Here is a 23105-nt window from a genome sequence, read left to right as displayed (position 1 = left end):
CTGTGAGATCAAGGTTGGGTTTTGGACTGCATGATGCTGTAAAAAAAAAAAAAAATTCTAAAATCTTAGAAAATGCTTCATCCTATCAGCAAAAATGCTCCTTGGTCATATTTATACAGATTTACATTGGGGGCGTAATTTTTTCTAACTATGAAATTGTCATTGGCTTTTATGGGAGTGTAATAGAATGTTAACAGTGCAAACTACTGATAACATTAACATGTAATGTAGTTATTCCCCACAGAAGGATGAAATTAATATAATTATGAAGGTGTATGTGTGGAGGCAGCTGCACACTGCAATAGTACATTTACATACAGACAACAGCCAAGACATACAGGTACTCGATTTTTGTTCCTTCCTTCATTTGTGGAGGAAGGAGTAAAAGCCCAGTTTCACCCTCTTGGCTCTGTGTTTCCTCACAGAGCAGTCACTGATTTTAGCCATATCCAACTCACTGTTCAGCCTCACCTCAGTGCTTATTGTCAGCACTTGCATTTTAAAGACTTTGCAATGTTTCCTGTTCATCATGAGCACAGTAGGATACACACTTGAGCTCAAAAGGCCATGGTACATGCATATGGAGCAGAAGGATCTCTTTATTTGGAGAATGAGCTGACACTTGTCACTCATTTTTCTGACCAGACTTTGGGAAGGGCAGGCAGCCAGGGTACACATGCCGAGGGCAGCTCTGTCATAGCTGTGCCTGGGTTGTGAGGGCATGGCTATAATGTGGTTCTGACCCAGTCTGTTCAGGTTCACAGCATTTCTGTGGAGGAGGGAGACTCGTGGAAGCTCTGATCTCCCCAGGCTGCACAGACCAGACACCTGCAGTGTGTGGGGGCCCAGCCTTCCTTGCTGCAGACGATGTGAAGTGTACAGGCAACAGAGAGAAAGGTCCACAAAATTTGTGGAGAAATAACAGCCAGGGTGCAGCTGAGCCACTCTTGATGGCACAGCCAGGGAGGAAAGCAGAGACCAGAGCTCCCTGCCAGCAGAATGCTCTCTGAAAGTGCTGGCCAGTAATTCCAGGCAAAGTTGTTGCATGGTGCTGCTGGTACCTCACGGGGTTCAGGAAAGCTATTTATTCCTTGTAAACAAGCAGGTTTGGAGCAGAGAATTACCATCAATCTCACATCCACGGGAAGCACCCAAAAAAGTCTTAGACGCTGTCTCACATCTGAGACTGTGACAGTGGAGCTTGTCCAGTTTTTAACATCCTGAAACATGTCCTGAAACACATCCTGGACACTGTCCCACCCTGCTGGCACATGGAAGGGACTGTCCTTTCTACAGCAGCCTGGCTTAGCCCCAAGACTCCACATGTGGGGTTAAATCCCCAGGGAGGTATTGGGGTTCTGAGGATTCAAGGCAGGAACTTCAGGGTAGGTCTGGTTGTACTACTCATCCCTTGTACAAAATTCGTAGCATCTGCCTAGGAGAGCTTTAGTATTGCTGATATTTGAACACAATCAGAGGTGACAGGTACAATAAATCTCTTTAGAACAGCTTTACCTGAGAGACAGAGGCCAGGCCCATCCTGCAGGTGCCTCACGCAAGCAGTCCTGAACTATTTCTCTGGGAGTTGGGTTTTGTCTTTCATTAAGGCGAGCAGGATCTCACCAACAATAACCTCGCCCTTCTGTGAAGCAAGGCAAGGTAATGAAGTTCACAGCCCTCCTGGCCTGGCCAAAAACATAAGGTACTTTAATGCAAAGTGGTACTTGAAGGCAGCTTAGGGCAGGAAAGGCAGAAGTCCCATCTTGGATCCAAACCTCAGATAGAAAGTGCGTGGGCAAAATACAATCACTTATGCTGATCCACTCTCATTGGCATGCGAAACTCTTTGGAATAACTGTGTGGGATCTTTGTCATGAATGACAACGGCTGATTTCACTTCTTATCCCGAAAGACTCCACTAAAGATCCTGAAGAATTTCTTAAGTAACCACATATGTTGAACTGTTACTTATCTTAATGAAAAAAAGACAGTTACTTAACAGATAGATATGCAGAGATGAGTTCACACTATGGATTATACAATATGTATACACACAGCCCCACCTCAAAAAAAAAAACAACCTTTAATTTATGCAAGCACAAAATTTCCATCTGAAAATGCTAAACATAATTGTTTCCCATCATTTGAAGGAAGTCCTGGCTCTACTGAAATCATGGCAAAACTCCCATTGACTTAAAATGAATCAGGACTTAAACCTTTGCCTTTAAGAACATGCCGAATTATTTTTAAATTTTCTTTAAAGAAATTTAAAAGAAAAATCTGCTTGTATTTAAAAGTTTTGAAGCCAAGGTTTTTCCCAGAGTGAATTACTTCAGCCTTGATATAAATCTATCAAAATAGGTTTAAAGTATGCAAAGATGAACATGCCTGTAAGAATAGCCCCGCTCTCTTCAGCTCAGGTTCGTGCAACAGAACAATAAAGTGAATAAAGGAGAAAAGATAAAATAACAGACCAAATAATATCCAACCTTAGGGATATAATCTGCAATTTAGAAATATTCAACATTCTGTTATCCTAAGTATTTCATAGGAAAAACATTTATTTCCTCAGCTTCAATTTTATTCAGGTTCCCAATGTTCAAGAAATATAATCAATCTATTACCTAATATAAAATTAATTAATTACAAATACTTAATCTGAGTAAAAAAGGCACTTTTTCCATTTCATTTAATGTCTTGCCTAATATAAGAAATTTGACAGACTAAAGATCAACCTGTCCCTATATCCTGTTTTTGGCAATTTTAAGAGAATTGCCTTTAAGACAAAGTATAAAGCCAGGACTAACATAGAAGTATCAGGTCAATATCTTCTAAAATGCAGTAGATGAAGGCAGATGATTTAAAGATTTTTTTTCCTTCCACAAATTCAATTTAGATTTTCTGAATCTGTTCTGTATTTGACAATATTGCCCTGTGGAGATCAATGAACTAACACTGCGGCTTGGTGTTAGCGCAGATCTTCTTGAAAATTTCCCTTAAAAAAAATATTTGCATCCTCTCCATTGTAATCTTCATTCATTCGCTGTAATGCTAGTCAAGAAAAATTTCTTCTGTACTTTCACATTTAAGTACAGAAACAGCTAGTGTCTTTTGACTCTGTCTGAAAATCAACTAAGCTCCTAAACTCAAAATAATAGAAGTTCTGCAGTTTTCCAAGATGCATTTACGCAGCTCACTGATCATTGCAAAAATAGTAGGACATGATGGCAATACAGTTTTGCTGTATTATTTACAGGGATACCAAAGGGGAAAAAAAATACTCAGTACTGCAGAATGTTGTAGAAACGATTTCTCTACTTTCTGATTATGATTAAATCTTGGTGTGCTTTGAAATCCCTAATGTGTAATGCAAACCAGGATTTGGGGTGTTAGGAATGCATCCCCACCCTTCTTCCAAAACGCTCTGTAAATTATCATCTGCAGACCCCAAATCCTTGAGTGGAGGAGGGAAGGAAGGAGAGGAAGGCAGGGAGTGGAAGAGGGAGAGGAGAGGGGGAGAGAGAGAGAGAGAGAGAGAGAGAGAGAGAGAGGAGAGAGAGATTAGAAGCACTTTTCACCTCTTGGTCCCGTCAGTGTGCTCAACGCCGAGAACCGTGCTTCAAATCCGCTGTTATCGTTAGGCCTGATTCAAAGGAAGTGAAATAGTCTACTGAGAAAACAGTGGAAAAAGTAAAGGTCCTGAAGAAGTAAGTGCTGCATGTTGAAACGTATGCATGTCACACCCCATTTGTCTTTCATATTGAAGAATAAAGCAGCCTGTCCCGCAGCAGTTATTATACACCATATTCTTTATTTTAAAAATGCAAGAAATTTGGCACAAAGAACAAAAAAATCAACTGATGAAAAGCATTTATGTCATGGTTTAAATTAAGACCTTTGTAATGCAAGAATTACATCAGCAGTGGGCTTAGCTTAATGAAAATAAGACAGTGTTTTTAAAGACCATGAACGAACAAATCCCCTCTGCTTTCTGAAAGAGACAAAATGCAGATATAGACAAATAGATAATTTAAGCTGAAATCAGAGCAAATCACACTTTGATACCTTTAGGAATTACTGAGGTTTCTGTTTCTCTGACGATTCTGGGTCAATGAAGTCAAGCGAGAAGTTGTTTTATATTCACATATGGATTTGAAATATTGTCAGGGGATATTAGATATTACAAAGTCTCTTCAATATTGTCATTGCTTGAACTTCTGGTTAAGATTAATTGAAATTTTAGATTCTCTTCTCTTTTGATGTGTTTTTGTTTTGGGGTCCACCTAACAAGAATTAGAAGGGCAAATGTTCTACATTATCAACTATTTAAAATATTTATTGACATATTATTTTGATATAGTGATAGTTAAGGATTTAATAAAAAAATCATTTTGAATGAAAAGAAGTGAATTAATATGAGCCATTTGGGGCTACTAGCAATCATGTAGTAATGATCTGATTAATGTGAAAATCTACGGGTGGAGGTAACAAAAAGGAAGTGGAGTCTCTCCTCTTTGATGTGTATTGTTTGATATAAACTTTTGTCCTCTATTCTTTGTGCACGTTTTTATCTTTATCGGTCTAAATGGCATATGTAAATATAAGCAGCAATTTTTCTGATGCAAAAGGAATATTGTAAAGCAAGAAAAAATAGTTGTTTCTAGTAGAAATTAGAATAGAGTTCAAAATCTAGACAGAAAACTTTCTACTGCAATATGGTGAGTATACTTACATATTATTTTTATATTTCCATACTGCATTAATGTGACAGGAAACTGCAAAGCAATTGGATCAGGTCCATGTTTTGCTGTTATTGATGACAAATGCAACTGGTTCAGCCACAAAACGTTATATAAGTTTTGGGGGTGTGTGCTAATGTGTGTGTCTCCAAATATATATATCTGTGTTGTCTACCTTCTATAAAAATACCATAGGCCATTGAAAAAAGTTGACTTAATTATCTCATTCTTCAGAGGGAAAAAAGTGCAGTACTTCAATACTCTGTTACTTTCTTTGTATGAACTAACTATGAACTAACCATCCACATGTTGCAAAATAAAGTTATATTAAATATTTGGGGATAAAAAGAAATAAGATGAGCATGCACAGCACAGAATGGACATCAATATTTATATTTCATAAGCAGGTTTTGTTCATGTGTTATTTCTGAACAATGTGAACAAACCACTGTCAGTACTCAAGGTAATGATGAACATTAACACATTGCTAGTCAATCTGGTTTAAAGATTTTCTGAATTAGTTATGAAGAATAAATTATTCCTTATCTGGGCAAAACTAGCTATCCAAATTTGTAAGATCCTTCAACCTAACAACATTTGTCTCTGTGTCTGTTGGGGTTTCCAGGAAGACAGTCTGTTCTGTGATAAAACAAGCCTTGTTCTCTGTGAACCCTCAGTAATGAAACAATGAGCAGCAGAGGCTTTCTTAAAAAAAAAATGGCAGCATTTTAGAAAATAATTCTCATCTTTCACTTCCTGAGAACTTCTGGTATCTTTTTAATTTTGAAAAAGTGCAGTTAACAATTTACTTTCATTTTCCACTTCCTTCAGGTTGTGGGAATGAAAGGGTGAAGGGAAGGGAAGGGTGAGCAAAGACAGGGCCTGAATCTGCAGCCAGAGCAGGTCAGCAGCCAGGGCTGGTGTCCATGGGCCCTGCTTGAGAGCAGCAGCTGCAGGACTGGAGCTGATGCTAAAGGTGATCTGCATGCAAGAAGGAAGGGAGATAAGAGGATTGGATTTGCTGCTCCTTTTATTTCTGTGCACACACACACACACACACACATTTCTTATTGATTAAATACAACTCTTCCTCTCACATTTGGTGTCTCCTAGGGAGGACTCAGAAAGCTGCTAGGAGTCTGCCCACTACTTGAAAAGTGGCATACAATACACAGTGTTTACCAAGAAATCCCTCCCTCTTGCTAAGAATTGTTTTCAAGAAATTTAGGTAGGAGGTAATGAAACAAAACAATTTCAAGCTGTCTAAATTGAAAAAAAATCTGGTTTCTTCCAAGAATTCTTTTCCCTTTGGTTTCTGTAATGTCATGCCACATATTTTGTGCTTGCATCATCTCAAATATCCACAATCACCAGGAAATAAAGGGGGTCAGTACCTACCTTCCTTGCAGCAAAAAGGAAAAAAATATGCCAGTCTTCCTTTATTCAAGAGAAACCCAGGCAGCAGATGAAAAGACTCTAACATCTAAACCATGGATCACCTTGAACAAAAGCTGATGCCAACACTGGTGTTCTCTGATGGGATGGCAGCTGTGAGCTGGGGGGGGCAGAGGCTGGGGGGAGGCAGAGAAGGTTGGTTCCCATCCAGGATTTCCTTCCCTTTTGTGCAGAGTTGTGCCTGCACGCTGCCCTATTGCTGTAACACTGCGGTCCTTGGACATGCAGCAAGTAAGAGCAGCCTTTCTCGTTGGGAAATCAGCTACTTCTGCTCTGCCAAAGGACTGTGACACATGTTGCTTATGAAAAGATAATGTCTTTTCACTCAGTCTCTGCTAGGTGGTTTTGAGCATTAAGTTGCTCTCCTGCCCTGCTGAAGTTTCTGAGCATTCAAAGCACTTCCCCAGACAGAACGGGCACCAGCATGGAAAACATTTGTACCAAGGAACTCTTTCTTGTGGGCAAGGTTCTGACAGCTGAGTATGCCAGGCGGGATCCTGAGTGTGGTGTTTCATGCTGTTGTTTACGAAGCAGATATTGCTCCTGATGCGCTAAATCAAAACAGCCGGTCTTAAAATGCGGTCAACAAAACATGATTTCTGAAGAACTGGCTACTCACCTGGTACTAAATTCCTTCCTTCTGCTAACTGCAAAATTGCATTAGACACAGACAAAAACCTATTAAAGATTTTCCTTACATTAATTTTCTTAATATTCATTTTCCATGTCGGCAAGGGTTCTCATTACCGCAAATATGTTATGCAACTGCGTGGCCAGATCTGCACCGCAACTGCTATCTATTAAGGTATAAGCCACATCATGAAAATATTAGAGGATGTCTGCATTAAAAAAAATTACTATCTCCTGTTTAAAGCAGATTTGTATTAATAGGAATTCTCAGCCTAAAGTGTTTTGGGAAAACAAGCAATCCTTAAGAATCTTGGCGCGGAGCTAATGATCGCAGGGCCCGATCTCTGGAAACGTGCGCGCTCATAAATAGTTTTATCGGAGGCAGAAGCCGTGTGGAGTTGCAGGGCTGGCTCTGTCAGATGACAGCAATCTGTGTTTGCAAAATGGCTGCGCAGGCAGCCCTGGGAGGGCGAGGACTGCACCCTGGTACGAGCTAGGGGGAGAATCTCTCCAGCCAACCTCATCTGAACACGTTCGCTTTTTTTTTTTTTTTTCCTAGAATACGGCAAAAGGTGCTACAGCTTTAGACTTCAAAGTTTTAAAAATTATTTGTAGTTAATCCACCTCTGGTACAAGCTCTAACAAGAACTCTGCCCATGCTGTAAAAAGCCACTAATAAGACTATCTTGACTCTAGAGCCCGGCAGACGCCTTTTTGATGAACAATCAGCACCACCTTCCCCAGCTGCATGGTCAAATTACAATAAATGATAATTAGCAAATTAAAGCTTAAACAGTCTTCCTGCCTGCTTGAAAGGGAAAAATTGGTTACAAATGCACTTATGTATTGCTAAAGTAAATTTTATTGCATCATAGATGTGTGAATTTTTCCATAGAAAAAGAAAAGTCAAACTTTATCCTTCTCAACATCTAAAGCTGAGCTTCATACACAGATGCATACTTACACACAGGCAAATTTTTGCCCTTCCATCTCCAGTGATTTCAGTCTTTTAGTTTGTAATTGTCCTGACACATTCCTGCTTCCATTTATTTTAATTGTCTCAGATTGTGACTCCTATTTGGAAACTGGAGCGCTTGAACTAATTCAAAAGTACTTTCTGAAAGAAATATCCTTCTGTGCAGCATTTTGTAACACTACTGTTGTAACATATTACAAATTGGTATTGTCAGACCACCATAACAGCGACCGTCACTTCCCTGCTCTGCCCTTCTGAAATGTTTACTTTATCCTAAAAAAAGAAATATCTAATTAAGCCTCATGATCAGCCTCATTGCATAAATGAGTGTGAGTTGCCTTGGGTTTCTAACAAGACTATTGAAGCACAGATGGGTTAAATGAGTTGTTAAAAGCCACACAGTAGCTGCGTTTTTTATTGTAAGGGCTAGCTTGAAGGGTAGCTTCACTGATTTAAAATATGAACAAAGGAAAGAGAATCCATATGAAAAACAAATGAAAAAAATTCACCCTCTGTGGACAAATTTCTGCTGAAAAGGATATGCGCAGTGATCAAAGCAAATTTTAAAGAATGAACGTCTGGAAAAAAAACTTTAAAAGATGTTTTAGTTATAATAACGCAGTTATCCAAATGTCAGTGAATTTGATCAAAGCTGATCTACAGAGCTCAGGTTTAGCATTAGGTGAGTCATTTTCTTTTATTAGTGATGCTTTTTCATTCAAATGGGTAAAAAGGTGAGAGTTTGAATATGTTGAAGGTTTCATTGGCTTACAGTAGGGACAGACAAATGAGGCCCACCTAGTTTTACAATCTGGCCCACAGCTACTTTGTTTTTAATAAAATGCAGCATATTGAAAAGGCATGTCTCAACATGTCTTGATCCATCCAAACTGGATCAAGATGGAGAGTCCCATATTGAAACCAGTCCACTCTCAGGATGGGGCCTATTGTCCTCAGGGAGTGGGAAGAGTCACCACCAAACCATGGGGCAGACACCAGCCAGCTTTGCTCCTATCAGCCATGCACCCATTCCTCTCCTGACTGCTTTGCAGGAATATATTTTCACGTTCCAGCGCTGCAGGGAGCCCTGGTAGTTTATTTGGCCATCTTGATCAGCTTTTATACTACCTTAGACTGTCTACATTACCAGTGAGAGCAGTGTGGAAACCAGAGTGGTGTTAAGTCCTCAGGGGAAGTTTACAAAACCCATCCAATTTTGGGGCAGGGATTTTCTCCTTTGCAGCACTCCAAGCACCTGTATGAGAACTTTTGCTGAGGCTGTCCAAGGAAAAGGAATAAGGCACTGGGCAAAACCCTAATTTCTCTCCTCATTAACCCTGAACAGCACCTATCATTGCCTCAAGAAAATTTCAGAGTGCCTGTTCTGCTGCCTGGCAGAGGAAACACCTCTGAACTAGGTTTTTAACTAGACCCACCTTCCTAACCATTTGTATTTTGGCTGGGACACTGTGAGGTGCTTGGGAGTTTGTTGGGATGTTTAGACACCAAACTGTGTGAAGACAGGACATGGGTTTCTTGAGCATCATCAGGAAGATGTTTGCTACAACAAGACCTTCATTCTCCATTGATTTCAATGCTATTAGACAAAACAGTATTAATAGCAGTGTTAAAGTTGAGGGCTTGGGGAGCTGCTACTTTTCACAGCTTGTGACTGAAACTGCAAATGCACTTCACAGAGCATTCTCTCATCTGTAATTTCCTGTTGCTGAAACCTGAAGAATTTAGTTAAACTAAGTTGCTGCCTGCAAGTGGCTGTGAGGCAAAGGCCAATTGAGCACAGAAGCTCCCATGCCATTCCCTCATCTGAATCAGGATTTTACAGTGGGGCTTTTAGGGAATTAATCTGTTGTGCCCCAGAGTTTAGAGAGACAACCAACTGCAGGACAAGGTGTCACCAACCTACAGTTTGGTTGCTCTGTGGTGGCAAGTGTCCACCTGCACCCTCTTACATACAGGACCTTGTAGCAAAAGCCAGGTGTCTCATTCCCTGTGGGAGAGGAAAAAAAGAGTTTGTATTTGTGAGGAGGTTTAAGAATACATTGGAGCACTTTCTGAGCAGTAGCTGAGGGGCTGAACTTCTACATCCCCTGTTTTGCCTGCAGTAACTTGTTCATTTGCCCACATCCTCCCTTCCCAGTTGGAAAACCCTGTTGAAGTAGACAAACAAGTGCTGCCTATGTAAGAACAGAACTAGGCAAAGGCAGCAAGGTCCCCATCTATAGCGCTCACTCCTGTGTCATAATCCCAGCTCATCTGAGTTTACTGGGTGATTTTAGGGAACTGAACCTGTTGTGCACCCCAGAAAAAGACAGGACCACATGACTGCAGTGCAGACTGATTTTTCGTTAAAAACATGGTGTGTCCAGATTTGTTTTTTGTTTTAACTGGGCAAATGAGACTCGGGAAAATGTGAGGTGCCCACAGCTGAACTAATGAAAATCTGTTTTTAACCTTTTTAGTGGGAGTTTGAAATTATGAATCATGACAAAACTACGGTTGTAGATGGTCAGGAACATTACATGTGATAGTGTGAGCTGCTACATACCTCTTAAAGCAGCATTAATTTCAAGAGCCAGTGTTTGTGAAATAAAATTAGAGGATAATGGGTGCATGACAAAAGAAGTTGGTGAGGATCTGACCCAATCACCCAGATTTGTTCAGTCATACATATAATTGAAATCCCCTCGAATGCTTCCTTGTTTTCCTAGCGTTTTTCTGTTGCAGTTCCTACCTAGGATTGGGCCATCATTTCCTCTGTGGAGTGGGAAAAGAAGACCACAACATGGAAATCAGAGGCAGAGTCATGGGGTGCTTGTGTGTTTAAATGATTCATCCCAGCAGAACCAGCTCCTGGACTACATCAGTGCTGGGTTTACATTGTGCCCAGCCAGGCGTCCTTTGAAGGACTCTGGAGGTCATGGCATCCTGCGGGCAGGTGCATCACATCTGCATCGTCCTCGCAGGCAGCCTGAGCACGCCCGGGGCTGGAGCTGCCCATGAATCCCATCTGCCATCACAGCTGGGCCTCAGGGCCTTCTAGGAGGGCCCCCAAGGTTTTGCCTTCAGCCACCCTCTTTCCCATCCCGGCGTGCCGGCAGACAGAGCAGCACAGTGCGGGGAGCCGCAAGGCTGCTGGAACTATTAATTAGGGCTGTCCCCAGGGCTGTCCCCAGGGCTGTCCCCAGGGGCACTGGGCAGGCAGCCTGTGACCAGAGGTGGTGTCAGGCTGGCAAACCACCCCAGCAGTGGTTTGGTCCTATTCCTGGTGACACACCGAGCGCTGCTGCGGGGGCACCCATGGGAGCCGGGCAGGACAGGGTGCCTCCACAACCTGGGAGCACTCACTGTGCTTGCTGACTGCAGCCCCAAGATTAAGATAATCCAGCTGTCTGCCTATGTTTATCAAGCAAAAGAATTTACAATGTTTAAATAAAGGGACTGTGATATAGCGATGAAAACACCTAAAGCATGTGTGGAAGATACTAAGTCTGAAGCAGCCGTGCCCGTTTCCCACTCACAGAGAGCCAAGCTCTCCGCTCGTGCTCAGCGCGGCGCATGGAGGCCAGGCTGCTCAGAAGGCAGGAAAACTTGCATTAACACGATGGGAAGGAGTAGCAACATTCTAGCGCACCAGTGATCCATGCAAATTGGGTCACCGGGAGATTTAGAAACTGTACTTTTCAATTCCAGCCAAAGAGATACATCAAGGAGCATTGACGTGAAGCACGACTGACACACCTTGAGGCATCTTCAGTGCACTGAGTGCTAGTGACGCCAAAGGATGTCAGCTGGCAGTAGTAGAGATAATGCCTTAAAAATAATCTCTGGGGGGGGGGGGAGGGGGGAAGAAGACATAAAGGTTTTGCTTCCTTTTACACTTGAAAAAAGAAAAGCAAGCAATCAGTCAATCTACTTCCCCCAGATGAACAAATGGGTCTCCAAAATGCCCCGGCATGTAGGAGAGCCCTGACAAGCGCAGGGCGAGGGAGCCTCAGGTCAAGGCACTGCCGGGGGGAGCGGGAGCCTCGCAGCGCTGCCTGCGGCACGGCACAGCCCTCCCTGCCGGCCGCTCGCCTTCCCAGCCCAGCCCAGCCCAGCCCATCCCTGCTCGGTGGGCAAGGCGAGGGTAGCTTGTTCCAAAGCCAGAAATCTGGGGGATTTCTGCAGAGAGGGAAAGTCAAAAGGCCTGGGATTTGTAATCTTCTCCCAGCTGCAACCCTCAGCCGTGTGAGGCGATGGAGCCACTCTCTGGATCCTACAAGAATTTCAGGAAAGCAAAAGTCTTGCTGCTCCCCTTCTCCTGCTGAGAGGAGGCCGATTTCAAATGGAGTCTGAAGGCCTGGAAATTCACTTGACCAATCCAGATTGTCCCAGAGACTGCCCAGCACCCTTTCCAACTCCCTTTCACTGCGGTCCCAATGGAGGACAGCTTGTAGGAGTGTCTCTCATCTCCCTAAATCCAAGCCAGCCCTGTGATGGCTGCAAGGCCTGGCTGCTGGGGCTGGTGGTAGCCTGCAGCCAGGAGAGGTTCCACCTTCAGCCAGCTTTACCAGGTCTGAGAAGAGACATCGCTCCATCCCCTGGGGTCACTGCATCTCCCATCACAGCATGTGGGATCTCCACTGGAGCCATGACCCCCTGCCTGCTGTCCCTGCCTGCTGTCCCTGCCTGCTGACCCTGCCTGCTGTCCCCTGCTGCCTCTCCCTTTGCTGCCTGTCCCCTGCCCGCCTGTGGGCTGGGGATGCAGCCAGCATGCTCTCCCTAAAGCTACAGTGATGCCCTGCTGCATACACCGCTCACTTCAGGTGGAGCTTGGTATTTTCTGTATCTGTAAACTTTAGATTAAGCTTTTTTGGTCAGTCTGTACTGCAAAGTTCTTCCCTAGTGCTGACAGAGGAAGAAACCTTCCCAGGGAAAGGTGACCATGTACCACTCCATCTTGACTGTATAGGGATGAAGGTGCAAGGCCACTGCTTTTGGGTCCCACCCAATGCTTTTGGGTCCTGCTCCACTCATCATGAGGTCCCAAGCAGTGTTTGAAGGTTGCACCTGGGAGAGGGTGTTCAAGCTTGCAAGGAAGGGTCCAAGAAAAGGAAGCAGCTTACACTTCCATTGCCTTAATTCTGCAGATCTAGGAAAGATGCTTACTGTTCTCAGTGTAGGTAGTTTTGCATCTCATTTGGTAAACTAGGAGCTTCTAGTAAAAATTTCATAAACATTTGCACCTGGATTTTTGAAAATAGATTATAAAATTGATGTTTTATACAGATATGTTGCCTTTATTTTGAATGTAAGTAAGTATTTTTAATCATTTCAATAAAAACAACTTTTTGGCTGGTAGCTACCCTACTTTTGTTATAACTGCACTGTTATAAGTTGGAAAAAGAACTAATACAAGTTTACATAAGTAGGAAGGAAGAAATGTGCCATGAGGAGGGAAATATAAGCTGGAAACACAGTAAAATTTTAAAATAAAGGAACATATACCTAAACCTTTGTGTAATGCAATTTGGTCAATCCAGTCACTCATCTACACTGCAGTTAGAGTTTTAGGAGCATGGTGTGATTAGAGGCTCTGAGCCACCAGTGCCACTTAGCTGACTGACTGCAAACTCAGGCTTGACATTCTGGGGCCAGGAGGCTGCACCTGAAATCACTGGCTCCTGTTTATCTTTATGAGGGCCACGTAGTTTGGGGGCTGCAGCACTGCTGACAATAGTGCTTCCACTCTGGGCAGCCCAGGCTGCCACCAGCTGCATGTGCCACCAGCCCTGATCCTCCTTGGGACTATGCTGCTGGCTTTGTGTCAGAGCTAGCCGGATTAAAATGGTCCAAGTACATCTACGGCTTCTGTTCTGATGTCTCCTGAGTGCCACGTGGACATTACATCAATTTTTGGGATCATTAAGAAAGGACCAGCAGTGTGTGAGAAGTACCACACAGGGGACACAAGATCTGGGTCAGGGAAGAGGGAGGAGCTCCTATGGGCTGGTGGCTGAGGGAGAGAATGAAGCAACAAGTGAAGTTGGAGTAGCTCAAAAGAGGGAACCAAAAAGTCAAAGTAAAGGAAGTAACTCAGGAAAAAAGATTGAAATGTGGGGTGCGACATGGGAAAGCAAAAAATAAACAGGAGGCGAAAAGTAGGGAAAGAGATGGATGTGAGAATAGGCAGGAGGCAGGGTGTAGTACAGGATGTCTGGGGTAAGAGAAGCAACTCCTATAGCAAACATCCAAAAGTAGAGCAGAGAGGAGGAAGAGGGAAGAGGGAAGAGGAAAGGGAGAGCAGGTAGAGAGAAGTTCAGTAAATAGTGGTTTTTCATGTTTTACTCAAAGGGACCCTGGGCACCAGCCCTAGACCCAGGCAGACATGGCCATGCTGCATTACTGGGTTGCAGCTGAGTGTTTGACACTTAGATCTGGGCTATGCATATTCCCATGGTGGTACTGGAATAAAGCTGGACTTTGCCATCAAATTTGTACTGGCATCGGATACAGCCTGTGCTGGCCTGGAGTAGCATGACATGTCATTGCTACGTGATATTTACTGCATATAAAATGCACAGTTAGCTGGGCTGAGCTGCTCTGCCATCAGCTGTAGACAGCATCTGTTTCAGCAACTGATGTGCAAAGAGCTCAGTTTTCAGATGCAACTTAAAGGGCTATAATTTGCCCCCAAAAAACAGAGATTGTTGTACTATTCTTCTTATCTGCTGTTCTTTTCTCCCTGGTATGCAGCACAGCTAGTTATTTTTCCTGCTACAGCACTGCAGCTGCTGTTTCTAAGACTGCAAAAGGTGCAGAATGAGCCACGCCAGTGCAGGGAAAAAAATAAAAAAGCGATGCTGAAAAAGAAGCAGCAATCAGAGAGATGAACACAGAGCAGCAGGAGGCAGGTGGTTTGGGAAGCTCTGAGAAACTGCAGAAGCATGGAGCTGTGTGCTGTGTTCTGTGACTGAGCAGAGAACTTCCAGAGGAAAGGAAGATTCTTCATGAAGGCACACACGGCAGTCACAGGGATATTGCTGTATTTAGTGTTTGCATTGTGAAAGCCAGGATGGAACTTTATGGCTATAAAAACCCTAGCCCTGCCCAAAAAGTAGCTTTACAGAGCTTGTTTCTGTTCCCAACAGGTCTAAAACCAACAAACCATATGTGTATTTTAACATGTTCTTTATAGCTGCCTCTGAAATTTTCAAGGGAGGGATGAATTTTTAAGAAGTGAATGGGGCATGGCAGTGCTATAGGCAAGTGTATTGATAGCAAAGAGAAATACTAGATCATTCTCTGACATTTTAAGATGATAGCTACTGGTTTAAGTATAAAATAACAATCCATGGACCAAATGTCAGAGATGCTTGTCACTGACCCTCTTCAGTAATTTGGGTTTTTTTCTGGCTGCTGAACTTTAGAAATCCTCAGAAGATAAATTTACAGTCTGTGTCTGCTCAGGGGAAAGATTATTAAACAAGCAACCTCAAACAATTAAATAAAACCTTAGCTATATACAATCACTTTAATTTCGTCCTTTGATATTGTTCATCTGATTAAGTTCTTTCCAAACAAACTCCACACAGAACTTGGCGTATGAGGAGCGGACTAAGCCCATATGTATCCTGACAGGAGTGTTTACTCAAACGGAGTTATCCCAGCCTTGCTGCCGTACTTGGGGACGTAAAATGGCCTGGGGACAGGAACTCAGAGAACAATAAGGATAGAGAAACTTAGAGGAAATAACCTACTGAGAAAACAGGAATGTACTGGGAGTAGAAGAATCAGTCAGACGGGAAGACATCAGATATTGGGAAGATGCCCATGAAGGAGGAAAAGATGCCCATGAAGAGAAGTTGGAGAGGGGCAGTGAGGAGAAAGAAGCATTTTGATGAGGGAGAACAAGGACTGCCAACATGGCAGGGCAGGGTGTGAGAAATGGTATTTCTACGGGTGCAGTATGCCTGCAAAGAAGGGGTGCAAGTTCACAGGTGGTGAGGAGTAAGAGAAAAGATGGCACTACATAAACTTTGACTAGGGAGGCTGCTGTTCAGCCAGCAGACCAGTGTTTCTGGCTGCAGAGGTGTTGTTTCCTTCCCCATCTTCCTGGACAGGAGTGGATGAGAGACAGGCCTTTATCACATAAGAAACTTTGAGTTTGGTACTGTCAAATCTGCTGTACCCATGGAAATTCACCTTGCTGCCTGGTCTAGGGCAGAGCAGGGCTGGCTCGTAGTCCCTGGCCCCTTGTAGCCACCTGTGGAGGCAGTGCAGGCATGGTGCAGAGCTTTCTGCACCGATGGTCTGACTGCAGCCCAGGCATTGCTGGGTTTGGCTTGCTACTCATTAACAGTGTTCAGGCTGTGTGGTTCCCCGCCGAAGGGATGGGGACAGTGTACCCACACAAGGCTCTGTCAGCACCTGCTGCTTTTGGGCATGTTAGAATCTGTGATCCTTCCTATGGATGGAACAGCCTGGAGTTCTGGTACCCTGCTAGAGGAGTAGAAACCCTCCCTGCTGGACTGGGTGCAAGGGGGTTGCTCTGTCCTTGGACAGGGCTCCCTGGGCCTGGGGAAAAGATTTCTCCATGCCATTCTAACCTGGTCCTTAATTTGGCAGAAGAGTAGGGCAGGACAGTTGCTCCCAGACTGAGAAATAGCAATTTTTGGGGTCCCGAACTACTCAAAACACTGTGGAGAGGGTGCCAGAAGTGACAAGAGCAGTGGGATGGTAATGAGGGGATGTATATCCAAGTCACCCTGCAATATATCAGGAAAAATGTCTCAGTGTTGGCAAGACACCTTTCCAGAAGAGTCCACAGGCACTGGTGAAGGGCTGGCAAGGATGGCAAGGGAGGACAGCCCATTGCTCAGTGCCACCATCCCGCCGGCTGCAGACCCGGTGCAGGCACTGAGCGAGCGCGGGGTGCACATGACGGGTGGCCAAAGCCACCCCAGTGCGGAGTGCCTGGGGTGAGGGTCTCCGGAGAAAGGGGGATCAATCCGTCTCCTTAGCGCCTCTCCGTCCACCCCCCTGGGTGTGAGCTGTGCTCGGCAGGCAGATGGAGGAGGGGAACGGGGCGAGGGGATCCCTGCTCCCAGTTCCGCAGCTCCGCCGGGGCCGGCTGATGAGCCCGGGGCGGAGGGCGCAATTGGCGCCTCGCTGTTTGCTTCCAGACCCGTCGGGAAAGAATCGTCTTCTGCAGGATAAAGTCCCTGTCTAGGCGGGGGAATTGCCCGTGTCCAAAGTCTACAGGCAGGAGTCTGCCTGCTGCAATCCCCGCGAGAGGGATGACTTTTACAATATACGGCCTGATTGCAAATAAGTTACTAATAAGCCGCTTTGGCATAAGAACGGCTCTGTGCATTATTTCCTAAGATCGGTTTATTTGCAAATATTTCTTTGTTTTTCTTCTTTAAAAAAAATCGTTCGGGAAAATTAGGAAAAAAAGTACAGAAGTTAATATTTAGACATTCATACTATTAAGTAATAGAGCTATAAACTCTCAAATAAGGCACTTTCATTTTACTTAACAATAGATAACACAACCGCGACAGTGGAACAGACCAAACAAAAGCGAACACCAAAATTGTTGTGACAGTACAATTACCCGGCTAGGAAATTTATTCAATATGCTTTACCATTGCATTGACACAGCAGGAAAAAAAAAGCCCAAATGCTCAGAGAATAATACAAGAAGGCGGGAGGTATTTGGAAAAAAAGAAGGATTTATTTTGAAATACGTTTTTAAAGAGATACTTTGCCTCCATGATTTGTTATCGATGTGCATCTGACACAATACAAAACAAACAAACGAAGGAAAAGAAACACGTTCTGTACAGAGCTCTAAAATGAGCCGCGATTATCTACAAGATGAGCTTTACGCTTGGGTGTGGGTTGGAGAGGGGCCCGATCCTGCAGTCCGCACTCTCTAAACGAGTTTCGCAGACATGTGGTAGGAAATCTTGGCCCCGAGTCTGCGTGCGTGTCTCCGTGTGTGTGTGCGCGTCTGTGAGTTCCTACAATACACTCCTTGAGTAAAGTGGGCAAGTTGGAGCTGCCGGAGCGGGTGCGGGTCCCTGGCTGCTCTAGGAGTCCTGCCGCGGGGTGTGAGTTAGACTGTGCCGCCGTAGATCACAGTTTCGCCTGAACACTTTGCCGCACTGCTCACAGTTGTAGGGCTTGATGTCTGTATGGGTAAGAAGGTGAGTTTTCAGGTTACTTCTCTGATTAAAGGTTCTTCCACATGTGGGGCATTTGTGTGGAGATTCCTGTTCAGATTTGAAGCAAGCAAAGGATTAATCCTTCACAAACCACCTGGTTTAACGCATTACTGCACTTTTTCTCATCGCAACGCACAACTTGAGATATCGGGGGAGGAAACGAACGAGTGGAACCCCGTGCGGCCGGGCGGCCGCCCACCTCTCCCTATCCTGCCCCAAAAGCCTTATTTTATAGTTCTCCAGTCGTGCTGTTCCGAGCCCCTGGGACACACGGAAAACAACCTCCGCACCGCCCTCCCCCTCCGGGACCCCCGCTGCCCCCCACGGCGGTCCCACCGCCCCGCTCCGCTCCGCTCCGCACCGCTCCGCATCCCGCCGGGCCGGGCCGGGCCGGGCCGCTGCCCCGCGCCTGCCGCCGCCGCCAGAGCTGGGCTGCAGCCCTCCACGAAAAACGCCTCGGAGGAGCGGCGGGGACAAATCCGAACCCGGGGCTCAGTTTCCGCAGCCAACCGCGTCCCCGCTTGCTTTAAACCCGTCTCCCAAGGGCGCCGTTTTTCGGAGGTAACCACGGCCCTCTGTTCCCCCGCGGACCCACGGCACCGTCCAGCGCCGGACCCCCCTCGCTCTCCTCCGCACCAGAGCCCTGCTCCCCCGGTGGCCACCGCCCCCGACCCGCGGCGAGCCCAGCCGAGCCGAGCCGGGCCGAACCGGGCCGGGACAGCGCCGGCGGCACACGCGCTGAGAGGCCGCGGAAGGGCGGGCTCACCTGCATGTGTAGGGTTTTGTGGACCGCCAGGGTCCTGGACTGGCAGAAGCCCTTCCCGCACTCCTGGCACTTGAAGGGTTTCTCTTTGGAATGGATGTACCTGGAAGGCAACCCATGGGGTGAGCAGCGCTGCCGGAGGAGCGTGGGCCACACGACCCCAGACCCCGCTTCTCCAAACTCGACCCCCCCGCCAGACGCCCTCACCCTCCTCTTCCTTCCTTTCCCCGTTATTATTCTGGGTATGGTTAGACTTCTCGGCCGGATCAAAACATTTGCAATAATTCGTATCGAAGCGTGACTGCACTCTCTGGTAGCCAGACCGGGACAGCATCTGCGGCTGCCGGCCGGACCCGAGCTCGCTCTTCTCCGAAGGCGGAGAGGATCCTCAGCTCTGCGGCCGCGGGCGCCTCTCAGCACCGGCCGCAGTGTGCGGAGATGGGTGGGGGATCAGCAGGGAAGCGCCCACCTGCGACCCGTCCTGTTCCCTGCACCCCCCAAGGTCACGACTCAGAGGCACAGAGGCCCCCGGAATCTCCATCTCCGGCTGTGAACCCCTCTGGCTCTCCCTCAGGCAGGTGCCCTTCCCACACAAAGGGCACGTTTCGGCTGCCCTATCCCTCCGTGGCCACGGAATCTGAGCCGGAGGCTTTTCCTGTGCTGTTTCCGTGGCTCCTGGAGCCGCTGAGTCTCATCCCCCTCGAGCGGCTCACCCCACCCCGGCTGCCCACGGCCCGACCCCGGTCGTGGTGGTCCCTCACCGGTGGTCCCGCAGGTGGTCCTGCCTCCGGAAAGCCTTGTGGCAGATGTCGCAGGTGTAAGGCCGCTCGTCCGTGTGGGTTCGTTCGTGGATGAGGAGGTTATAGGACTTGGTGAAGTGCCTGCCGCAGAACTTGCAGATGAACTCCTTTTTCGTCTTGGAGGGCAGGCGGCCGCGGGAAGGCTTCCGGTCCGGGGACAGCTTGCTGATGCCCGACAGGGGCGAGGCCAGTCCGGGACTCAGCTTGGAGAGCTCTCCCACCTTGGGGGGATCCTCCTGCGTGGCGGCCACGGCCAGGTTGGCAAAGTCAAAGCGGGGCCTGTCCTTGTGCAATGCTGGGAGGACGTGGGCGATGGCGCCTTGCTTGGGGTGGAAGAGGTGCGTGGCAAAGGGGAGCGCGGGGAAAGGGAAGCGGGAGTCCACCAAGCCCTGCGCGGCCGCCATCTCCGTGATGGTAGAGCGGGTGATTTCATGTACATTGGGGTAGCCCAATGTCCAGTGGTTCATGTGCATGGTTTGCACGGCGCTGAGTCCGTACAGACCTTGCAACTGGTCCACAGCTGCGGGGAACGTGTTCACAGCCTGGAGGAAGGAGTAGTTAGTGAGTTGCAGGGACGGGTGCAGCGGGATGGGGGCTGGCAGAGCCTTGCTTCCCATCTTCTCGAGGTGGGCGCGAGCCTTCGGAGCAGCTGGTGCCTCTGATGGGCTTCCGAGACGGGAAGAAAATCCTAGGAAGAAAGAGGGAGAGAGGAGGGGAGAGAGACTTTAAATGAGGGCAGCGTGCTACTCCTTAGCCGAGGCGAGCGCGGCAGCGGAGCCAGAGAGGGCCAGGCACGGCTCCGGTGCGCTGCCTTGCCGCGGCCCCAGCACCCCGCCGCAGCCCAGGCTCCCGTGCCCCGCCGGGACCCACGCGCGATCGCTTCGACCGGAGAAGCTAAAGCGTAGGAAATAAATAAATAAATAAAAATAGCGCTCCCAAAACACCCACCCCAAATTAAAATAAAAAGGAGAAAAACCAGCACCTAGCCAACCGAAGGCGCCGCAAATTCAAATTAAACGAATCGTGTAAAAATACAGGCGGAACCGAGAGCGGCCGAGGGCGAAGCCTCTCCGCTTTCCGCCGCCTTGCCACCTTCCCCCGCAGCGCCCACCGCGGGGACCCCGGAGCCGCCTCCCTCCTGCCCCCCGCGCCGACCCGGCTCCCGGCGTCGCTCCCACCCTCCGCCCGGCCTCCTGCGGGCGCGGAGGCCCCGACCCCGACCCCTCCTGGCTGGGGCCTCCCCGGGATAGAGCACGGTGTTCACGGAGAGCCGAGTCAGGCCCGGGGGGCGGAGCGGGGGCTGGAATAAACCCCGCGTTCGTCCTAGCTCCGTTGCTTATTTTTCTTCCTTCAACAACAACTCATTTATCAAGATAACCGAAGGAGAGAAAAGGAGCCCCTGCCTCGCATGCACACCTCCTACCCAGCCCCCGCGCAGCAGCCATCCCACCGGCGGCGAGAAGAGCTGCTGGCCCGGAGGCCTCCCCGGCCCGCCGAGGACCGCCCGGCACGGCGCTGCCCCGCGGTCGGCTCCCTCCGCGTCGCAGGGCCGAGAAGGGCGAGCGCAGCCCCGGCGGGACGGAGCCGTGCAGCCGAGCCCCCCGCAACCCCTCGGGCGTCCCCCGGCCGGGAGCTCCGCCGGAGCGGCGGGGCCGTGAGCTAATGAGCGGTGTGTGACTGTCAGAGGGTTTCACTCAGCCCATTCAACCGAGACCGCCGGGCCCTCCGCTCCCGTCCCGAGGGGGTTCCCTCGGCGGACCCGGGGCGACGCTCCCCTCCCGCGGGGCAGGGGGACATGGGGGCGAGGGGCAAGTCCCTGCCGTTTCCTTTCTTTTGCTTTCGTTGAAGGTTCACTTCCAGCAGCCAAGAGGCTGCCGCGACCCAGGAAAGCGGCCAAAGCAAACGCCGTGGTCTCTCCGGGCCTGTAAACAAGAGGTAGGGCCGAGGGTGACCCAGCACCTCGAGGGATTTGTGTGGAGGGTCTAGTAACGTGCAGTTTCCAAAATAAACAAGAGAACCTCCCCCCACAAAAATCCTAAACCACCCCCTCCAAACAACAACAAAAATTAAGGAAACTCTCCGAGTGCGGAGCCCGCGCTCCGTGAGCGGTGTCCCTGCCTCCCGGGCCGCTGCCGCCCGGCTCCTGCCGTTCCGCTGGCACCGCGAGCGCACTGGCTAGAAAGATAATTTTCGATTTTTTTCCTTAAAATACCTTTCCTCCACGTTTGTGGCACCGCACAGTTGGCCGACTGGGGAAAAAAAAAATGTGGCAAGGAGGTCGGGGTGTGAAGTGCAGTGCTGCCTACTCCTGTTTTCGTTTGCCTCGAATCGTGGCTTTCCGGAGCTTCCTCCGCTGCTGCTCAGTTTTCATCGTTTGTGATTGTATTGACACCGGGGACAGCTATCGATACTGTTATTTATGGCCACCTTTTCCTTTAATTGTGGGGGGGGGTTGTGGTGGTGGTTATATATAGAGACTTATTTTTAAAGATGTCGTAGTGTGAGTTCCTATTCTCTTTTCGTGAGGAACCGAAACAGAAGCAATTAAATCACTTTTCGCTGGCTGCTCCGGCTGCTCCTGCCTCCAACCCAGTTGTTTGAGGCTGGGTTTCGGAGCCACTGGCTGGGAGCTATGACCGAGTTAGGGGCAGCGTTTCTGTAGGGCAGAGCTCCCTCTGTTACAGCCGCGTTTGGTGGCTGTGTGTGGGGGTGTTACTGCACCACGCTCATTTTGGTGTCCAAGAACCAACTCTGAGAACACAATTCTGAACACGAAATCCTCATTTTAAGGTAGAAACTTCCAAAACTACACTTCTGTCTGAACGGCGGTACATCTGCTAGTATTTGGAGGTAACTACCAGTAAAACATATCAAAAAAGACTAGAAAGCGCATTCGTAGGTGATTTTAAGGCCATTTACACTAAGGTGTGTTGGGGCGGATGGGGTGAAAGTCAACCAAAAACGGATGTTACTTAAATCTTGGCACTTCCTTTTCCCTTTCCATTCAGAGAGCTTAATTAAAATAAGCCCGGTGCCAGGACAGCCCTCTCTACCTGCTTGCCGCCGACTTGCTGGTCCGGCCCGCGCTCCCTGATCTCCCGCGGCGGGTCCTGGACCGTGCCCCCGAAGGCGCTGCCGTCCAACCCAGGGAGTGGGTGGGCACCGGGTCGCCTCCGCTCCCCGACAGCCTCACCCGAAGCCGCGGCCGCCGCTGCCCGCGCAGCCAGGTGTTTCCCCCGACCGAGATTTCTCCAGCGCGACCCGCGGCTTAGCTCGCAGCCCATGCACGGACCGGCTTCTCCCTGCTAGGAGTTCCGCGTGGAGGACATCGAGAGCGCATCCCGGGAGGCTGCCGTCGCTGGCCTCGCACCAACGCGCCCGCGGCGTAGAAGGGGGGACACCCGCACCCCAAGCCGCCGCGGAGCTGCGAACTGAAAGTAAACCCGGCGGCCCTGAGCCCCCGGCTGAGCGCTCGCTCCGCTCTCGGGGCGGCCGCCCCGCTCCCGCCGA

General features: G+C 48.1%; 1 protein-coding gene across 1 annotated transcript; it reads right to left on the bottom strand.

The window, feature by feature from the left end:
- Positions 1–17897: 17897 nt before the first annotated feature.
- OSR2 (odd-skipped related transciption factor 2) lies at positions 17898–20844 on the bottom strand. Its single transcript, XM_062514806.1, has 3 exons — positions 19557–20844; positions 18799–18898; positions 17898–18080 (listed from the first exon to the last, which is right to left on the bottom strand). Exons 1-3 carry the CDS (start codon positions 20210–20212, stop codon positions 17898–17900), a joined length of 939 nt encoding a protein of 312 aa, XP_062370790.1. The 5' UTR covers positions 20213–20844.
- Between the last annotated feature and the right edge of the window lie 2261 nt (positions 20845–23105).

The sequence above is a fragment of the Cinclus cinclus genome, chromosome 1 (genome assembly GCF_963662255.1).
Source record: "Cinclus cinclus chromosome 1, bCinCin1.1, whole genome shotgun sequence".
Taxonomy (NCBI): domain Eukaryota; kingdom Metazoa; phylum Chordata; class Aves; order Passeriformes; family Cinclidae; genus Cinclus; species Cinclus cinclus.
Note: the sequence above shows the minus strand (reverse complement) of the source record. Positions and strands in the feature narration are given on the sequence as shown.

What these genes read in the sequence shown, in the direction of transcription:
- OSR2 (XM_062514806.1), bottom strand. Translation starts at nt 20,212, where the DNA reads ATGGGAAGCAAGGCTCTGCCAGCCCCCATCCCGCTGCACCCGTCCCTG. An exon ending in GACCACCTGCGGGACCACCG is followed by an intron (nt 18,899 to 19,556) that starts GTGAGGGACCAC and finishes GTTGCCTTCCAG; the next exon opens with GTACATCCATTCCAAAGAGA. An exon ending in ACAAAACCCTACACATGCAG is followed by an intron (nt 18,081 to 18,798) that starts GTGAGCCCGCCC and finishes AAATCTGAACAG; the next exon opens with GAATCTCCACACAAATGCCC.